Source organism: Aphelocoma coerulescens, chromosome 1 (assembly GCF_041296385.1).
Source record: "Aphelocoma coerulescens isolate FSJ_1873_10779 chromosome 1, UR_Acoe_1.0, whole genome shotgun sequence".
In the NCBI taxonomy this organism is placed as follows: domain Eukaryota; kingdom Metazoa; phylum Chordata; class Aves; order Passeriformes; family Corvidae; genus Aphelocoma; species Aphelocoma coerulescens.
In genome coordinates this window covers 69,534,429-69,549,786 of record NC_091013.1, presented here as the reverse complement: position 1 = coordinate 69,549,786, position 15,358 = coordinate 69,534,429, and the positions used below count along the sequence as shown (strand labels likewise).

The following is a 15,358-nucleotide window of genomic DNA, read 5'->3' as shown; positions in this document are numbered from 1 at the left end:
CAAATGTAGCAAAAACATATCCAGGTGCCACAAATACTGTCTCATTTTCACTTTTGTTTTGTAACTGCTGGCATTAATGTCTGTATTTGTCTTATTTGTGTTAAAAGAAAGACAGAAACAGTCCCACTAAAGGAAACCAGCAAGCAGTGGCAGCAGCTTTAAAAAGTGTTCCCTGTGCCCACTACCCTTCCCCGTGCCAATAAAGGTTTGTAATTGAAACAAAAAGCATTGTTTCAATCCTATTTTTTTTTTTTTTCCCTTTTTCTTTTTCCTTGAGCCCATCCTGTCAGTCTGCAAGCGTGAAAGTTATTTTCTGGTGGCGTGATTAGATTGGGGCTGAACTCTCCAGCTGGCAGGCCTGTCTGTGACTGGCGGCGGCCTGTCCCCAGTGCTTGTCATCTCCTGACATGCCTGACAGGATGGGGACAGCAGCCCCAGACAGGTTCATTAGATGGTGTTTTCTACAGCTGGGCTAAAAATAAAAAAAAGATATAATAATAAAGTGGGGGGAAAAAAATAAAAAGGCCATGCTTTGTCAAGGCCCAAGCTGTGGGGGCCCTTCTTGTTGGTTTAAACCAAGGCCTTGTTTTGACAAATTCTGATCTGTGCGGTTTTTAGATTTTCTGACACATTTTTGTTTTCTTCCCCTTTGGCCTGCGCTCTTTGCACTCTGCCTTGTTGCTGCTTCAAAATCCTAACGCTGCCTTCCCGGGAGAGCAGGGAGAATGCTTGTGGAGGGCTTGGAAGAAAAATAGAGCACTACAGTGAAACAGCAATAAGTGTTCATTTCCATGGTGATCAGCCCAATGGCACAAAAAACAACCTTGGGACTCTCAATAAGCCAATTACAAGAAAGGTTAAGGGGTTTATAGTGCCAGAAACATGCCATCTACATGAGAAACTAGTATCATTACCAGCAATCTATGCTGTTAAATACATTGCTGTCTGGTGCTGCCAGAAACATAAGCTGTTTATGTTATTTTGGGAGTTTTGGAAACTGCCAGAGTTTTCCAATGGTATTGTCAGGCTTTGGTGCAGTACATCAAAAATCTGCATGGTTAGATTATAAAACAATTAAAACCAGTAATAAAATAATTTGAAAGTATTACACATATTGGATGTCACAGTGTTAACCAGATGGGTTTCCTACAGATTTGTATCAGATTTTCACTTTAGATTTTTATCATAAAGACAAAGGATTTATACATCATGTATAATTAAAGAATTTTCTATAAAATGTTTGAATAGAAAAAGATAATACCTCTTTTTTTTTTTTTCTATTGCAATTATAAAATGCAATTTGATGCCTTTAATTTATGAGCTGGTGACTGTAGATTGACTCCAGGGTTATCTGCTGGTTTTCTTAGGGAGCGTCATTTAATTCTGGACATTTAGGTAGCTACAACATGCTGGAATATAAAACACTATTAGCTACTGGGGGAAAAAAGGAAAATATTTATCATTTTGCTTACTTTGCCCTTCTCCTTAGGAGCAAGGAGAATATTACAGCCTTTTATGCTTTCTGCATTTAGCTGCTTGCAGTGTGAGCACTGCGGCTGCAAACCGAGCCCTTCATTCACAGAAATCCTACCACTTACCTTTCCTTTGTGTTGTTAGTTACTGCTGCTTTAGTTCATGGTCTCTATGACAACTGTTTAAATTGGGATGGGCAACTGTCATCTGGAGTATTACTGAAAGAAAAGTGTTAGTGAGCACACAGTTCCATAGATAGAGCATTTCAATATAATCCAATTTTAATTGAGCTCCAGAGACTTTGATGTGCTGCCGAAGGTTGGGAGAGAGCTATTCCAGGGAGAAATTAAAGCAGCCCGGCAAGGCTTCACTACTTCAGACTGTCACCATTTTAAATAAGCATTAGCATCAGACTTAACCTTCCCCTATGAAAGATCTCACTTTTCTCCCCCTAGGTTTTTTTTTCTTCAGTATGTATAAAGGCAAAGACACTTTCATCTTTTTATATACATTTCTATATTCCCTTGATTAAGTTTGAAAAGCATGTACTGGACCTGAGATGCATCTGAGGCTGTCTATTGGACCTTGTATTACAGTTCATGGGAAGAAGAAGAAGCAGAGTGAGGATTATTTTGCAGCAGTCAAATGGCATGTGTTGGATTTTCTCTCTAAGACTGCTCTCAAAGTAACCCATCGTTATATTACAAAGTTGAGTGGGGACTTATTTTAGCTTGGTTTCGTCATTAATTCCCTTGAATGTAAATAAAGAAGAGAAAATATTTCACTGTGGATTCTCTGACTGAATAAATGAGGTTCCTTCTATAGCTATATGTCCACTGGCTGGTTTTTTGTTGTTGCATGGTTTGTTTCATGCATAACAGGCAAAACCAGTAATAAAACATTTAGAATAGCAATTTTCAGACTTTGTTTGCACAGTGAGGGGACTAGAAGGTGACTGTAAACTTTTAAACTGTTGAATTAAAATGTTTTCTGCATTTAATTACACTGTTATGATCCTTTTGCATGACTTTATTTTCTCTTACAAATGTGTATAGATAAGAAAAAAAAACTCTAAAAATAAGGAACTTCATGATAATACGGTAAAATTGAGGAACACTGTATATTTTCCAATATATTAATTTACATTGGACAGCATTTCATGTTCGAGAGCTAAGACACGTTTTTACATTTTAATTTTCCTGGCTTTGAATTCACCCTCCTCCGCACCCTATTTTTTTCTTTCCTCTTTATATCTGACTTCCTTGGCTTTCAGTGAAAGTGAAGCAAATTTGTAAGATGCTGAGATCACTGCCTGGATGAACTCAGTACTCCCAACTTCTACTTCAAGCAGTGGCATTTGGGATATTTGGTTGCAAGGAAAAGATGCATCTTGGGAAATTGAGTCTATTAGAGATAGATTGTTACATAGGGTGCTTCTGTTCCTTAAAAGGAGTGTGGTATGCCTCAAATACAGACTTAATGGCAGTAGAAATAGAACCAATCACTGTACATGCAGTAATCTGTCTATACAAGTTAGTAGGGTTTATTTTCTTCTAAAGTAATTAGGCTGTTCCCCAGAAAAAAAAAAAAAGGTAAGACTGTAGATTAATAGGAGAATTTGAATAGTTGGCTCTTGTAATCTATTAAAAAAAATGGAAATATCCAATCTCTTTCTAAAGCTTGAGTTGAATCCCTTTTTTTTTTTTTTTAATTAAATAAAAGTTAAGAAGCAATTAATTGAGGCTATATGAGAGAACGCTTTTTGACTGGGATTGGCACACTTTTTCATAGATGCATAGTACCCAGAAGTCCATAAAATTTAAATACCTTCTGTGGCGGAGCAGCTTGTAGGGGATAAAAACTGAGGCACATTCACACAAAATACCTCTATATGCTGACAGGTGTTGCAGTAATTTCATACTGGGAACCTGGAGTTCACCACAGGAAAGCCTGTGAGTATGCCCAAATTTATGACATGCAGGTTTGCTTTCCAGTTGGCTAGAAATCCAAAGAGGAGGGAGCTGTATATCAAATCTGCTTTGTGCAGAGGTTGGAAGACTAAATATGTTCCCCCAAATCCATTTTTAGTAGCCAGCTCAGTAGATATTCTTAATATTTTTCATAGTTTTCTGAGGATTTTTTGAGTAGGATTAGAACCCCCAAATATTTCAATTATCTATAATTTTGACATTTAAATTGTTTAAATTAAAAAAGGTGATGGTTAGGTATGAGAAAGTAGACGTAGAGTATACAGAATGCACATACAAAAAAATGTGAAAATATGGCTCCATTCATTGAAAGAAATATAAAAATAATTTCTGTAGTTTATAAACACAGCTTACATTTGATACATGTCAATTTTTGTAGTTTTTATATTTTGTATGGAGTTATTTACCAGTGCTAAATTATAGTATTTAATAAAAATGCATTCTTTAAAACAAGTATAGAATGCATAGATACTTTTCCTGTAATATTAAAGCAAAATAAGCATATTGAAGTGCAAACTAATTAAGTTATTACTGAGTAACAGCAGGCAGTTTGCAAATACTCTTGAGTTAAAATTCTCAGAAGAAACTTTGCTATTCTTTCTTTGCACAGACTTAGTAATAATAGATAACATTCCAAATATAATATGAAAAAGTACAGTAGAATTTTGGTTGCTATTGGGGCTGTGGATTAGGTTTTTCCCAGTGCTATAATTCCTTGTCTTCTCCAGCAGTGCAAAAGAAACTCATCTTAGGCATGCTTTAAGTGGGTTAATAAAGAATCAGTTGGTATTGCAATACATTATGAAGATGAAGATACTTTGATATATGTTCACCATTATTCACAGGCAGTGTAATTGTACTTTGGGGGCCTTAGAAGTTGACATAACACAGAGTAGCCCTGAATCTACTCTAAATTCGGACTCCAAGCAAACTGATTTCCAGGAGTCACTGGTGCTCCATACCCAACACTTCTGGGCACAGGGGAGTGTCTGGACACAATCCTGTGCCATGTGCTCTGGGATGACCTTTCTTGAACAGGGAGGTTGGACCAGATGAACCACTGTGACCCCTTCCAACCTGACTGATTCTGTGATTCTTTGAGCTGTAGAATTTTGAATTTCTTGGGGATTTTCTTGACTGTTACAAACTGCATTGCAGAAATTTTGGGGATGGTGAGGATGTTGTAGATATAGCAGATACATATTACTTAATAAACTAATATATTTATTTTTTAGTATAAAAATTAATTTTTTATCTATTGCTAAAATTTCAGGAGTAGAATGTGCTCTGATTATATTCCTAAGTATTGGGATTAATGAAACAGCTTCTGTATATGAAGTTGAAAACAAAGTATTACTGGTTTTTGATCAATCATATATGAAGAGATATTAGGAACATAAAAAAAATTAAGCCTGGTAATAGAAAAAAAAATGAATTCTATTGACTTTTATAGATCTTACATCATGTGCGTTCTGCACTGAATAAATCAGATGTAAAACTGTTAAAATCCAAGATGCTTCCACATATCTCCTGTATGACATGAAGTTCACATCTATAAAAAGAGGGACAAACAACTGTCATTCTACCTTCATTTGGTAGGAAATGGGTAATGTTTAACAAAACCCAATATTTACACTTTTCCTAAGACCAGTTATAATGCCTTCAGTTACTAGAATGTTAAGAATTTGTGATATGGTACATTTGAGTATTTATGCATTTTTTTATTGCATTGCACTTTTGAATAAATATATGCAAGTTCTGGGAAAAAAACCCAACAAAACAAAACACCCAGAGAATTTTATGATGTCTTTATTCTTGGGAAAGAATGCATCACATTCTTAGCGATACCATTCATTCTTTATTCTTCAAACTATTTCTATGGTTTTTTGCTTCTGCTGCAACTTTTCTCAGATAAAACTCTCACAAATTCTCTGAAATCCACCCATAATACAGGTTTAATAAAGCTGCATTTTTTGTCAAAGAACTATTTATTGAATAAATCTCCTGCTTTGGTTTCCACTTACAAGCATTCTTAACGCTGTGTTCTCCCTGAATTTGTAAATGTTAAAAGTCCTTTCTTTCAATCGTCTTACTTTTGCTGAGGAGAATGAACCAGTTCCAGTTGAAAGAAAAAGAAGCTCTCCATTTTAATTCCTTAAAAAAAAGTCTGGTTTTGCTCAGATCATATCAATTTTATGTCCTTTTTGGCGTGCCCACTAAACTAACTTGTGTGGTTCTAATTGAAATAATTTGATTGCCTTTCACTGCTGGGGCAGAATTGCTCAGAGCAGTTTGAGTCTGAGATCACCACTCCCCAGTTTGGATTGGTCTCTGAGCATGAGATGTAGAGCGAGAATGGAAACATAGTTCTGTGAACATTTCTCACTAGATTTGAGTCTGACATCCCATTGTTGCCAAAGTCAACAAAAAATCATTTGAAACCTTGTGAGGTAACTGACACAATCTGCTTCAATCCTGTGGCTACCAGAACTAATTGTGCTTTTCTACTTTGGATTTTGCCCTGTTACTTGATTCTTCAACCTCTGTGGTTTGAGTTGGGCTGTTCTCTGATATGGCTTTCTGTGCCACTAGAATATATTTGCGTTCAGCTTCTCCACACGTGCTGTTGCTCCAGCCAGCACCATCAGCTTTATTCCTGGTTTTAAAATACTTAAATCAGTGGAGCCTCTGCTTAAAACAGTAACTGCTGAATATGTTTGAAAGTAGAGCCTAAAAAAGGCCATTGCCTACCTTTCCTAAGGTGATAGTGTCTAAATCTGCTACCTCTTCCTGATGCTGTTCTTCCCAAGAATGTCAGTCTATTACTGGCATTTCAAGAGTTGCCTAAATTGACAATCTGTTTGCATGTTGCATACAAAAGGAAACTGCAAAGGCATAGAGATCAAAATTAATGATAAAATAATTATTATTCAGAATTTTTTTTGCACTTATTCTTATATTTAAAACTATGCACTGGTGTTTCACAAATGCCGTGTTAGAAATGGTGCATTTAGAATACAAAAGGTATTGGAGTAGGGTTTGGTTTTTTACTCTAATTATTTTGCTGCCACTACTTCTCAAAAAATTCCAATATCCTTTCCATTCCTTGCCTAAAACACAAAATCATGACATGCAAAACCATTTTGCCAATGAAAAGAGGAAAATGGCCTTCAAGTGGACCAACTTCAAATAATTTTTCAGATGACTGCAAATGAATGTGGGAATAAGAACATCTGTTGCTTTAAGCTGAGTGGGCATTGTTTTAATGGATAACAAAGTGGTATGCTGACCAGAGAAATCAAATTTAGAAAAGGTTTGGATGAACAGAACCTCATGTTTCAAGACAAGGGGCCTCTTGAAAGCTTAAAACAACATTGGAAATAGAAGTATAAGCTGAGAGTATTTGGCAAGGAAATAAAGTCCAAAACCACAAAAATAATATCTGCATTTTTTAGATCCCTGAAGAAGAGGAGAAAAATGAAACAGGAGTGCCAATATTTATTTTAAAAAAAAGTCCTAAAAAAGATTTTTAAAACTGATGTGAATTGAGAAATTCTAATGGCACATAATACCCAGTTTATCCTGCAGAGCATAACATTACAAGAGCTACTTGCAGGACAGCTTTTAAGGCTTACAAATAAAGAAACATTTTACACAGGAGCATGTTATAAAGAAGAGGAAAAGAGACCTTAATGTAAAGAGAAAGTGAGAACATTTTACTAGACCAAAATGTGCAAAGACAAAATGGTAACGGTATTTTGGTGAGATTTTAGAAGTATTTAGTGTGATTATGGGAATTGAGGCCACTAAGATGTTCTTAAAGTGGTCTAAGTGTATAAAAAAGTAGTAAAAAAGTCAGTAAAATGCTAGGACATTAAATTCCTTTGAATTGTCCTTCCTGTCTATTTACATTCTCCATTTCCCCATTTTAGAAAAGCAAAATACAAGGTGGTTCATTTTTTGAACTTACCTGATTTTGAATTTTCTTAATAAATATAACTTTTTTTTACGCTTGTCTATCTTGACATGATATATCCCTTGTTATAGTGTATACTTATTTTTCCTGCTAAATCTAAAAGTTGATCACACTCAGTACTTCATTAAACATTTTGAAATTATAAAATGTTTACTCAGTATGGTATTTCATAAACCCTAGGAGTGTGGTTCCATGCCATCAATGTCTGTCATCTCCATCTGTATTTAGAGTACATGAAGCAATCATGCAGTCTGCCATGTACTTGTAGTGAACTCTGTGGTGTTAGGTTGTTCTGGAGAAGAAAGTTTGCTGTGTGTTCATAGGAGCCATTTTTCTTAACCCATGAGGACCTGCATTCAGAATTTCACATTTTCCTTGCAGCAAATTGCAATGCTAGACAGCTCTTGAAAAAGGGAAATCCAGATCCCTGACAGGAGAGAATGATTTTCAGTAATCAATTTCGTGCATTTCTAAGCTCTAAAAGCATAGAGTGATGCCAAACTGTTTTCTAAATGCCTATTTTGCACCTGGGCCAGGTGCATAACCACAGTGCTGTAGGTGGCACTCTGATGAAATAACTACACACCGTGCTTGGTTTTTGTGAAGTCCTCCATGTTTTCTCCTCCCTGGAGCATGTTCAGCGAAGGGCAACAGGGCTTACAAGAGGACTAGAGAACATGCCTTGTGGGAAAAAGCTGAGGGAGCTGGGGGTATGGAGAAAAGGAGGCTCACGGGGAACCTCACTGCTCTCTACAGCTCCCTGAAAGAAGGGTATAGCCAGGTGGGGGCCAGTCTCTCGTACCATGCCTGCAGTGAGAGGACCAGAAGAAATATCTCTAAACTGAGACAGGGGAGATTCAGATTAGATATTAAGAAAAGTTTTTTCACGTCTATTTCACCATTCACCAAACAAACCCACAAAAAGTTCAAGAAATATATTGCATATTAATGGATACATGCATTTTGCACTAGAAATAAACAAAGCTTGAAAAAGGTTACAAGTATCAATCGACACTTTCATTGAGAAATCAGATTGGAATTAAAATATCCTGAATCAGAAATGTGGCTTCAAAAGACAAATGATGAATTTCCACTGAAAACGGTGGATTCAATTCACATGTATAGGCGTAATTAATCACCCCAAAGAGCTATTTAAAAAAAGGAAGTATGTAAAAATTCTTTGCAACAGACTGCAGGAGTGACCTTTCTTACTGTAAAGTTAGTGACTGAGAATAGATAGGATTGTACAGGCTGCTTTCCTTGATTTCTTTATAGCACCTGATTTTGTGATTACTTCAATTCCAGAAATAATAATCAAAAGAAAAGGGCCAGAATACCCTTTTGCATGCTGTGTCTGGTGCTATGAGATACCAAAAAATTGTATAAAGCAGCAAAAATGAGCCTCAGTACTTAAGTGTTCCTTCTGTGGAGATAATCTACAAGGGATTCTAGCGAAATGTACACTAGTATTTCTGGTCTTCTGGTTAGTGCAAAATTCCAGCTGTTAATTAGCAATTCATTATCAATAATTGAATAACTACCAAAGTAGGTTCATGATTAAAAATGTATTGACTCTTAATTGAAAAGAAAAAAAAAAGATCTTGGTTACATCAGAAATAAAATTACAATAGTGGAGCCTTCATATTTGATCCACGTAGGAAAGCACTTTAGTAATGGTTCTGCTTCTCTTCTCTAGAGCTTTCCATCTGCATCCCATGCTGCTTTAGTAACCTAATCTAAATAAGTGTCGCCAATAGATGTTTTTTCCCTATTAAAGAATCCTGAGTTTTAGAGACTTCTCATTCCCTTTTTAGGTGGGAGCTTCATCTTGCTGCAATGAATTCTAGCAAATAGATATCTTTAAAACACACATATTCCTAAGTGAAAGGGTTTTACAAGGAGAAATGAGCTTTAAACCAAACAGCTACAGCTGATATTAGAATTGAAAAGTGTGCTTAGTTCAAATGTAGATATTGGATGGTTGTTTTTTATTTTAATAAAGACAGCTTATCTGAGGTATATCTAGAGTTCTGTGCTTAGTCATGAATTTTCAACTATTAAAACATGCCTAGACAGGAAGTCTTCATGAATGTTTTTAGGAGAAAAACTCATAAAACTATCAAAATAAGGAGTACTGACTTAAATAAATAACTTAAGTAACAAAGTGTTGGAAGACATGGAAATCTTGCCTTCAGATAACTAGGTAACATAATTTCAGTGTATTTGCATTGTGAAGTAGTTATTTCCATGTTTGTATGAATAATGAAATATACAATACATACAGTCTGTAAAAAAATGTAAAATAGCCAGGATTTCATTCACGTCCTATGAGAAAGTGAAATGCTAAAAATCATCCTGGAAGGAAAAAAAAAGCTGTATAAACCTTTTAAAGAATTCAAATTCAGAAAAATAAAATTATTTTGATTTGGCTGTTATAACAACAATAAGAAAGAATTCTGCAACCATGTCAGTAATATCTGCTGTAAATTGCAGATATCTAATAATGGGAGGTTTAATGCATCACATGAAAATGGTGTAAGATGAATGTTACGGAAGATGGCAAAAATGAGTAGTATATCTCAGACAGGAAAATGTTACAATAGAAATACCGAAATAATTCAGATGATTTAATAATGGCATGATAATCTGATATTTGTAGGACTAATAGACAGTTAAGAAGAGTGTAATTGAGGACATTAATTGAATTATAGACTCCTCTCTTTCCTCTGATTTCCTATTCCATTCTACTGTTTTACTGGAGTGCTATCATAAGTCATTCATTTCATAGTGGGCTGAATGTACCTCTGTGTAGTTGCAATTGCTTCATACTTAATTAAAAAAGAGGAGGAAGTAAAAGGTAACCAGTGAATGATTGGTATACAATGTGCTTTTGGTGTTGATCTACAATAACTAAGCTGTGGTATACATCAAGTATTACTGTGAATCCTCTAAAATGTTAATATATAGGGTGTAGTTTTCAGTAAACATTTCTCTTTACAAAAAAATAACGAAACATTTTTGATACAAAAAGAGGTTTCCTGAAGCGTGATGCTTTGTCAAGGAACTAATTCTTTGGCAAATTTGTTGGCTGCTATAGATCTGGTTACAGCTATATACATTTCAAACTCCTCCTTCTGAGAGACTTTTCTCATATTTTAGCTTTTTAAATGTGAGTGGTTTTCTTAGAATTTCCTCTCTTTATCTTAAAAACCTGTGCATTTACAAAAATTACATATCAGATAGCAGCAGAACACATTCGAAGGAGAGCGCTTAAATCTTCAGCGTCATTGTTCTTATCCACGTGAATTTCACATGCATGATACCAGCTGTATGCTATCATCTGATCTCAATGAAAGAAAACCAAGGAAAAATTTGGTTTATTTAGCTTATCAAAGAGAAGGCTAAGCAGTAACTGGATCCAGTCTGTAATTACCAACACAAGGAAGAGTTACCCGATACTAGAAAGCTCACAAAGGCGTCACAAGATCTATCGGAGTTCAAAGTAAAAATAAGGTGAAGATTTTTAACCACTGCAAGAATTTAGCATGTGAGGTAGCATTCCACAGCTGACTTGTGACTGAGTGGAGGGAGCACACAGTCTCTTGCATGTGTCTGGTTGACCTCCAAATAATCAAGCTCCTTCCCATCTTCTAAGCTGTGTTTAACTAGTGTGGAAAGCTGAGGTGAATCAGTGTCATCTGCCACACTGTTGGTCTAAGAGTTCTGTCTGTAACTTATTCTCATGTAAATAGTATGGGGGGATCACTGTGTTCCCCTGACTGGTTTCTATCAAGGACAGAACTAACATTTGAATGCTTTTTCCATGTGCTGATGCAGTTTTGCATTGCTGTTATTACCATCCTCTCTGAAATAGACTCATCACGGTTATGAGAAAAAGGTTGAACACCAAGTGCACAAACTTAAATTAGCTTTTTCATATATGGAGATGTGTTACTAACTCGAAGCTGCATCAGTGAAAAGATTGAAGAAATACAATTTCCATTTCCTCAAGCATGAAGGATCACTGCCAGCAGCAGCATATGGTCTCCCTAACATTTTCCTGTTCAGGAGATGGGGGAGGTCATGGTTACGGAAAGTAAAGACCTCAAATGAGTGAGTAAAGCACTGCGAGCTGCTGTATGACAGTTTTTGTGTACCTAATGGAGAACAGAGAAATTCAGTTTCTCCAGTCTGAAACCTTCTTTTTGCATGTCCCTTTAGGGAAGGTGTTCACTGAGGCTGCAATTCTCTTAGTGGCTGCAGCCTAGGTAAAGGCACAGTCTACAGAGCCTGGGAAATGCAAATGGATGTGGTGAGGATCCCCATCCCAAACAACTGACTCCTCCTAGGAGTGCCATGGCAGAGCCCACCTGAGCAGAGGTGCAGGGCTGAAGGGAGCCTGCCAGCTGAGAAAAAGGGTTGGAAAAATATTGTTCTACAGTGCATGATACAGATGAGATAAGTTAATAAAGATAACGTCGAGTTAAAATGTGTCTTTTTTGTCTATTTTTTGAACATCCACAACACTGAAAGAAAAGTAAAAAAGATTATTTAGATATTAATATCTAGTCATATTAATACACTCAGTTGAGAAACTGTAAAACAGGAAAAGCAATGCTAATTTTTAACCATTTTATTTTAAAATATTTTCACATTAATTTTAAAATGCAAAATTACAAATTGTTAAATTTTGTTCATGGTTTGGGATATTTGATGTACCTAACTTTAGAAAAAATTATTAAGGTGACATACTGGTTTTGCTAATTTTTCTATCTTTTGATGGAATGGGAGGCCTTGTAATTTATGACCCTGAAGTGAATGTGAATGGCAAGTAATACTATTTTGGTTGTACTTTGCACAAGGCAGCCTCAGAAGTAAATCTGGTATCTGATACATAACTGACAACGGTGTCATGCACATTGTTGGAAGAAGATACAGCTAAGCATAATTGCAAGTGTGTCTGTTTCCCTGTGCTTGCTTGTAGAGTTTGGGATTTTGGTGTTTTTGAGGAAATTAATTTGATGTGACACATGAGAAATAGATCTTACGAGTATCAGGTTACAGTAATTGCGGATATTCTTGTAACAGCAGGTACTTCTTTTTTGCACTTCTTAAAAAGATTCAAGTTCATTTTGAGTCACTGTTTTTAAGTCTTAAAGAGACACAATTAACTTAATTGATGGGTAAAATTTCCTATTATCTTATACAATATTTTATTGAAAAACTCCTGCTAATAACTCTCACCTTGACTTTCTTTAAAGGTCCTTGCCTATACCGAAGGCCTTCATGGAAAATGGATGTTCAGCGAGATTCGAGCTGTTTTCTCAAGACGTTATCTTCTCCAGAACACGGCTTTGGAAGTGTTTATGGCAAACAGAAGTAGGTCATAGTTTATATTTGTCGCATAAAATTGTGGTAGTGGTTATTTTGTCTTTTATTTATTAATCTTAAAATTAAAACTCTGTGCTTCCTTTGATAAAGTGCTTATGTCTGTTCTATAATACTTGTGTGTATTCAGTGAAAATTGTATTAAAATCAATCACATAAATCAATCTCACTGCTTTCTGTGCAGCAGTGAGATTGATTTATGGAACCAGATCATTGCGATTGGTAAGTTCTTCAAATGCTGGATAGGAAATTTGCTTTTTCTGTTGTCTCACCCTACTCCTCAATTGTCTGTAAATATTTTAGTGAAATATATAAAAGGATATTTCCTTTTCTAATTATAAAATGAATTAAAGTAAAAAAGTACCAGATCAGTAAATGGATGCACTCAGTTGTCTGTATGTGCTACTCTGAATCACACTTCAGTGGCTGGTGAGATGTATAAGTGGTCTTTTACCCTCAGGAGCTCTGATATAAGTTTTGATTTCAGCTGGAGAGAGAATTAAACAATTCCTTGTTCCTGGGTGTTTTAAGGTTCTAGTTAGAAGAGCAAGTGCCATGCCAACTACTAAACAGGTTCTCACCCTGATAAGAGATTATATGGGTTAATAGTAAGGTGTTGTTCCTCTGAAGTAAACAACACTCAGATCTTCTGCAAAATGGGAGAGTTAATGCCAAAATGTTAACCAGCTAATTATACATAGGTGTGAAGAATGTCAGGAATTTCTGTTGTACCTTGGATCCCCAGGAGGATAAAAGTGGAACTGACTTCCCAAATAAAAACCAAAGCATTTAAAAAATATATGCACGTGAAGAAACAGACTTCTGCAAATGTTTTACTGATACATATTTTCTTTTCTTCATTTAGCTTCTGTTATGTTTAATTTTCCTGACCAAGCAACAGTGAAAAAAGTTGTGTACAGCTTACCACGTGTTGGAGTAGGAACCAGCTATGGTTTGCCACAAGCCAGGTAATTAAAATAGTTTTTATATTTTGTGTTTATTATGTTATACAGTTCATATTTTTTTAAGTGTCTGTACTAGAACATTATTCCTGTCATGAAACTCATGATTTTCTTTTTCTTGAGGTTAGTATGAGAAACATTACCCTTTACTTCTTATATGGTCTATTAGTATATGGAATAGAAGTAAAAGTATTGTAAATTAGGTGATTCTATTTTTTTTTTCTTTTCAATTACAGGAAATAAGTACCTTCCAGTAAAAAACCTTACACCTTATCTCTTCAAAGTCTGGTTTCCAGTCAGGTCTTATAAACATATCATCAAATGTTCATCCTTCCTGTGATTGTTATGCAGGATGTGAAACTGCACTTGACTAGGTTTTGTGTTTGCTGAACGTAAATTATTTTAGCTATGTGAATGTGTGGGGATTTACTTCAATTTTTATCAGTGTAATGGCTATTTTTGCAACTTCCAAATTTCTTCCATTCATTAGTATGATGAATTATTCTTATTCTCTTTCCAAAATTAAGGAGGATATATATTTTTGGAAGAACAAGTAAGGTTCAGTTTTAGAGATTTTCACATACTACGGACAACAACAGTTTTTATTTTCTCATCAACATCAACATCAAAACAGCCTATGGCCAGAAATAAGGCTGGAAACTGTCAGATACTATATTATAAAAGCATTCCTATTTCAGGGATAAGTGAGATGATCTTCAACTGTGCTTCACTGTGTTGGGGGGGGGACATATATTTTGTTTGTTTTTCGGTTTAGGATTAACTTCTGGTCAAAATGAGACAAAAATAAAGAAATATAATTGAGTGAGGAGCAAAGCATGACAAAAAAACATGGTGCTTTGGGCTCAGACCCCCATTTGGCTTGATTTGGCTGAAAACCAATGACTTAATCATCAGTGTAGTGTATCTTTCTCTTTCTTTAAGTAGTTTCCTACAAACTAAAACTTCACATTGTCCTTGTTTTATCCCAGTGCACTTCACTTCACAGTGAAGTGTCAAAGCATTTGTAGAATTGGAGAACTATTTCATTCCCAGATGAACATCATTCCCTGTTTTGAGCTTGAGAGTCTCATGATACCTAAGGCTTGATCTCCTGAATGTGCTGAAGTCTTTAGGCAAACTGCCAAATTTCTCAAGTTTTCATTGAGATCAAGGGGAAGTTGGGGCATTTATTTGGAAGGCGCATCTTGTTAATATTTGCATTGTTCTTCCATATACTAAAGTTAAAGGAAATGCTGTCTCTAAGTGGAAAGGAATAGTATTCTTTTCTGAAATAGAAATGGCCACATGTTCTAGTACAAACAAAATGCAAATTTCTCAATCAGAATTTCATATTTACAGTGACATTTTTTACTTTTGAAATTCATATCCTTTGTGCATTATTCAGTGAATAATTGTCTGAAAAAGTTTGTTGATATATAATTATTTAGAAAAGTTTCAGCTTCAATATAATATGCAGTTATTTCCATACCTTTTTGATTAAATTTCAATTTGAATCGAAAATGGGCTTGCTAGCCTTCAGAATATATCTGGCATATGGTAGTGAAGTTATT

General features: G+C 35.4%; 1 protein-coding gene across 8 annotated transcripts in view; it reads left to right on the top strand.

Moving 5' to 3' along the window:
• The window catches only part of NBEA (neurobeachin), a 467,531-nt gene that overhangs the window by 354,624 nt on the left and 97,549 nt on the right, over window positions 1-15,358 (top strand). For all 8 annotated transcript variants that reach the window (XM_069012126.1, XM_069012137.1, XM_069012124.1 and 5 more), the window contains 2 exons: window positions 12,699-12,816; window positions 13,691-13,793. In XM_069012126.1, the coding sequence (XP_068868227.1) occupies window positions 12,699-12,816; window positions 13,691-13,793 (221 nt within the window). The remainder of the gene's footprint in view (window positions 1-12,698; window positions 12,817-13,690; window positions 13,794-15,358) is intronic.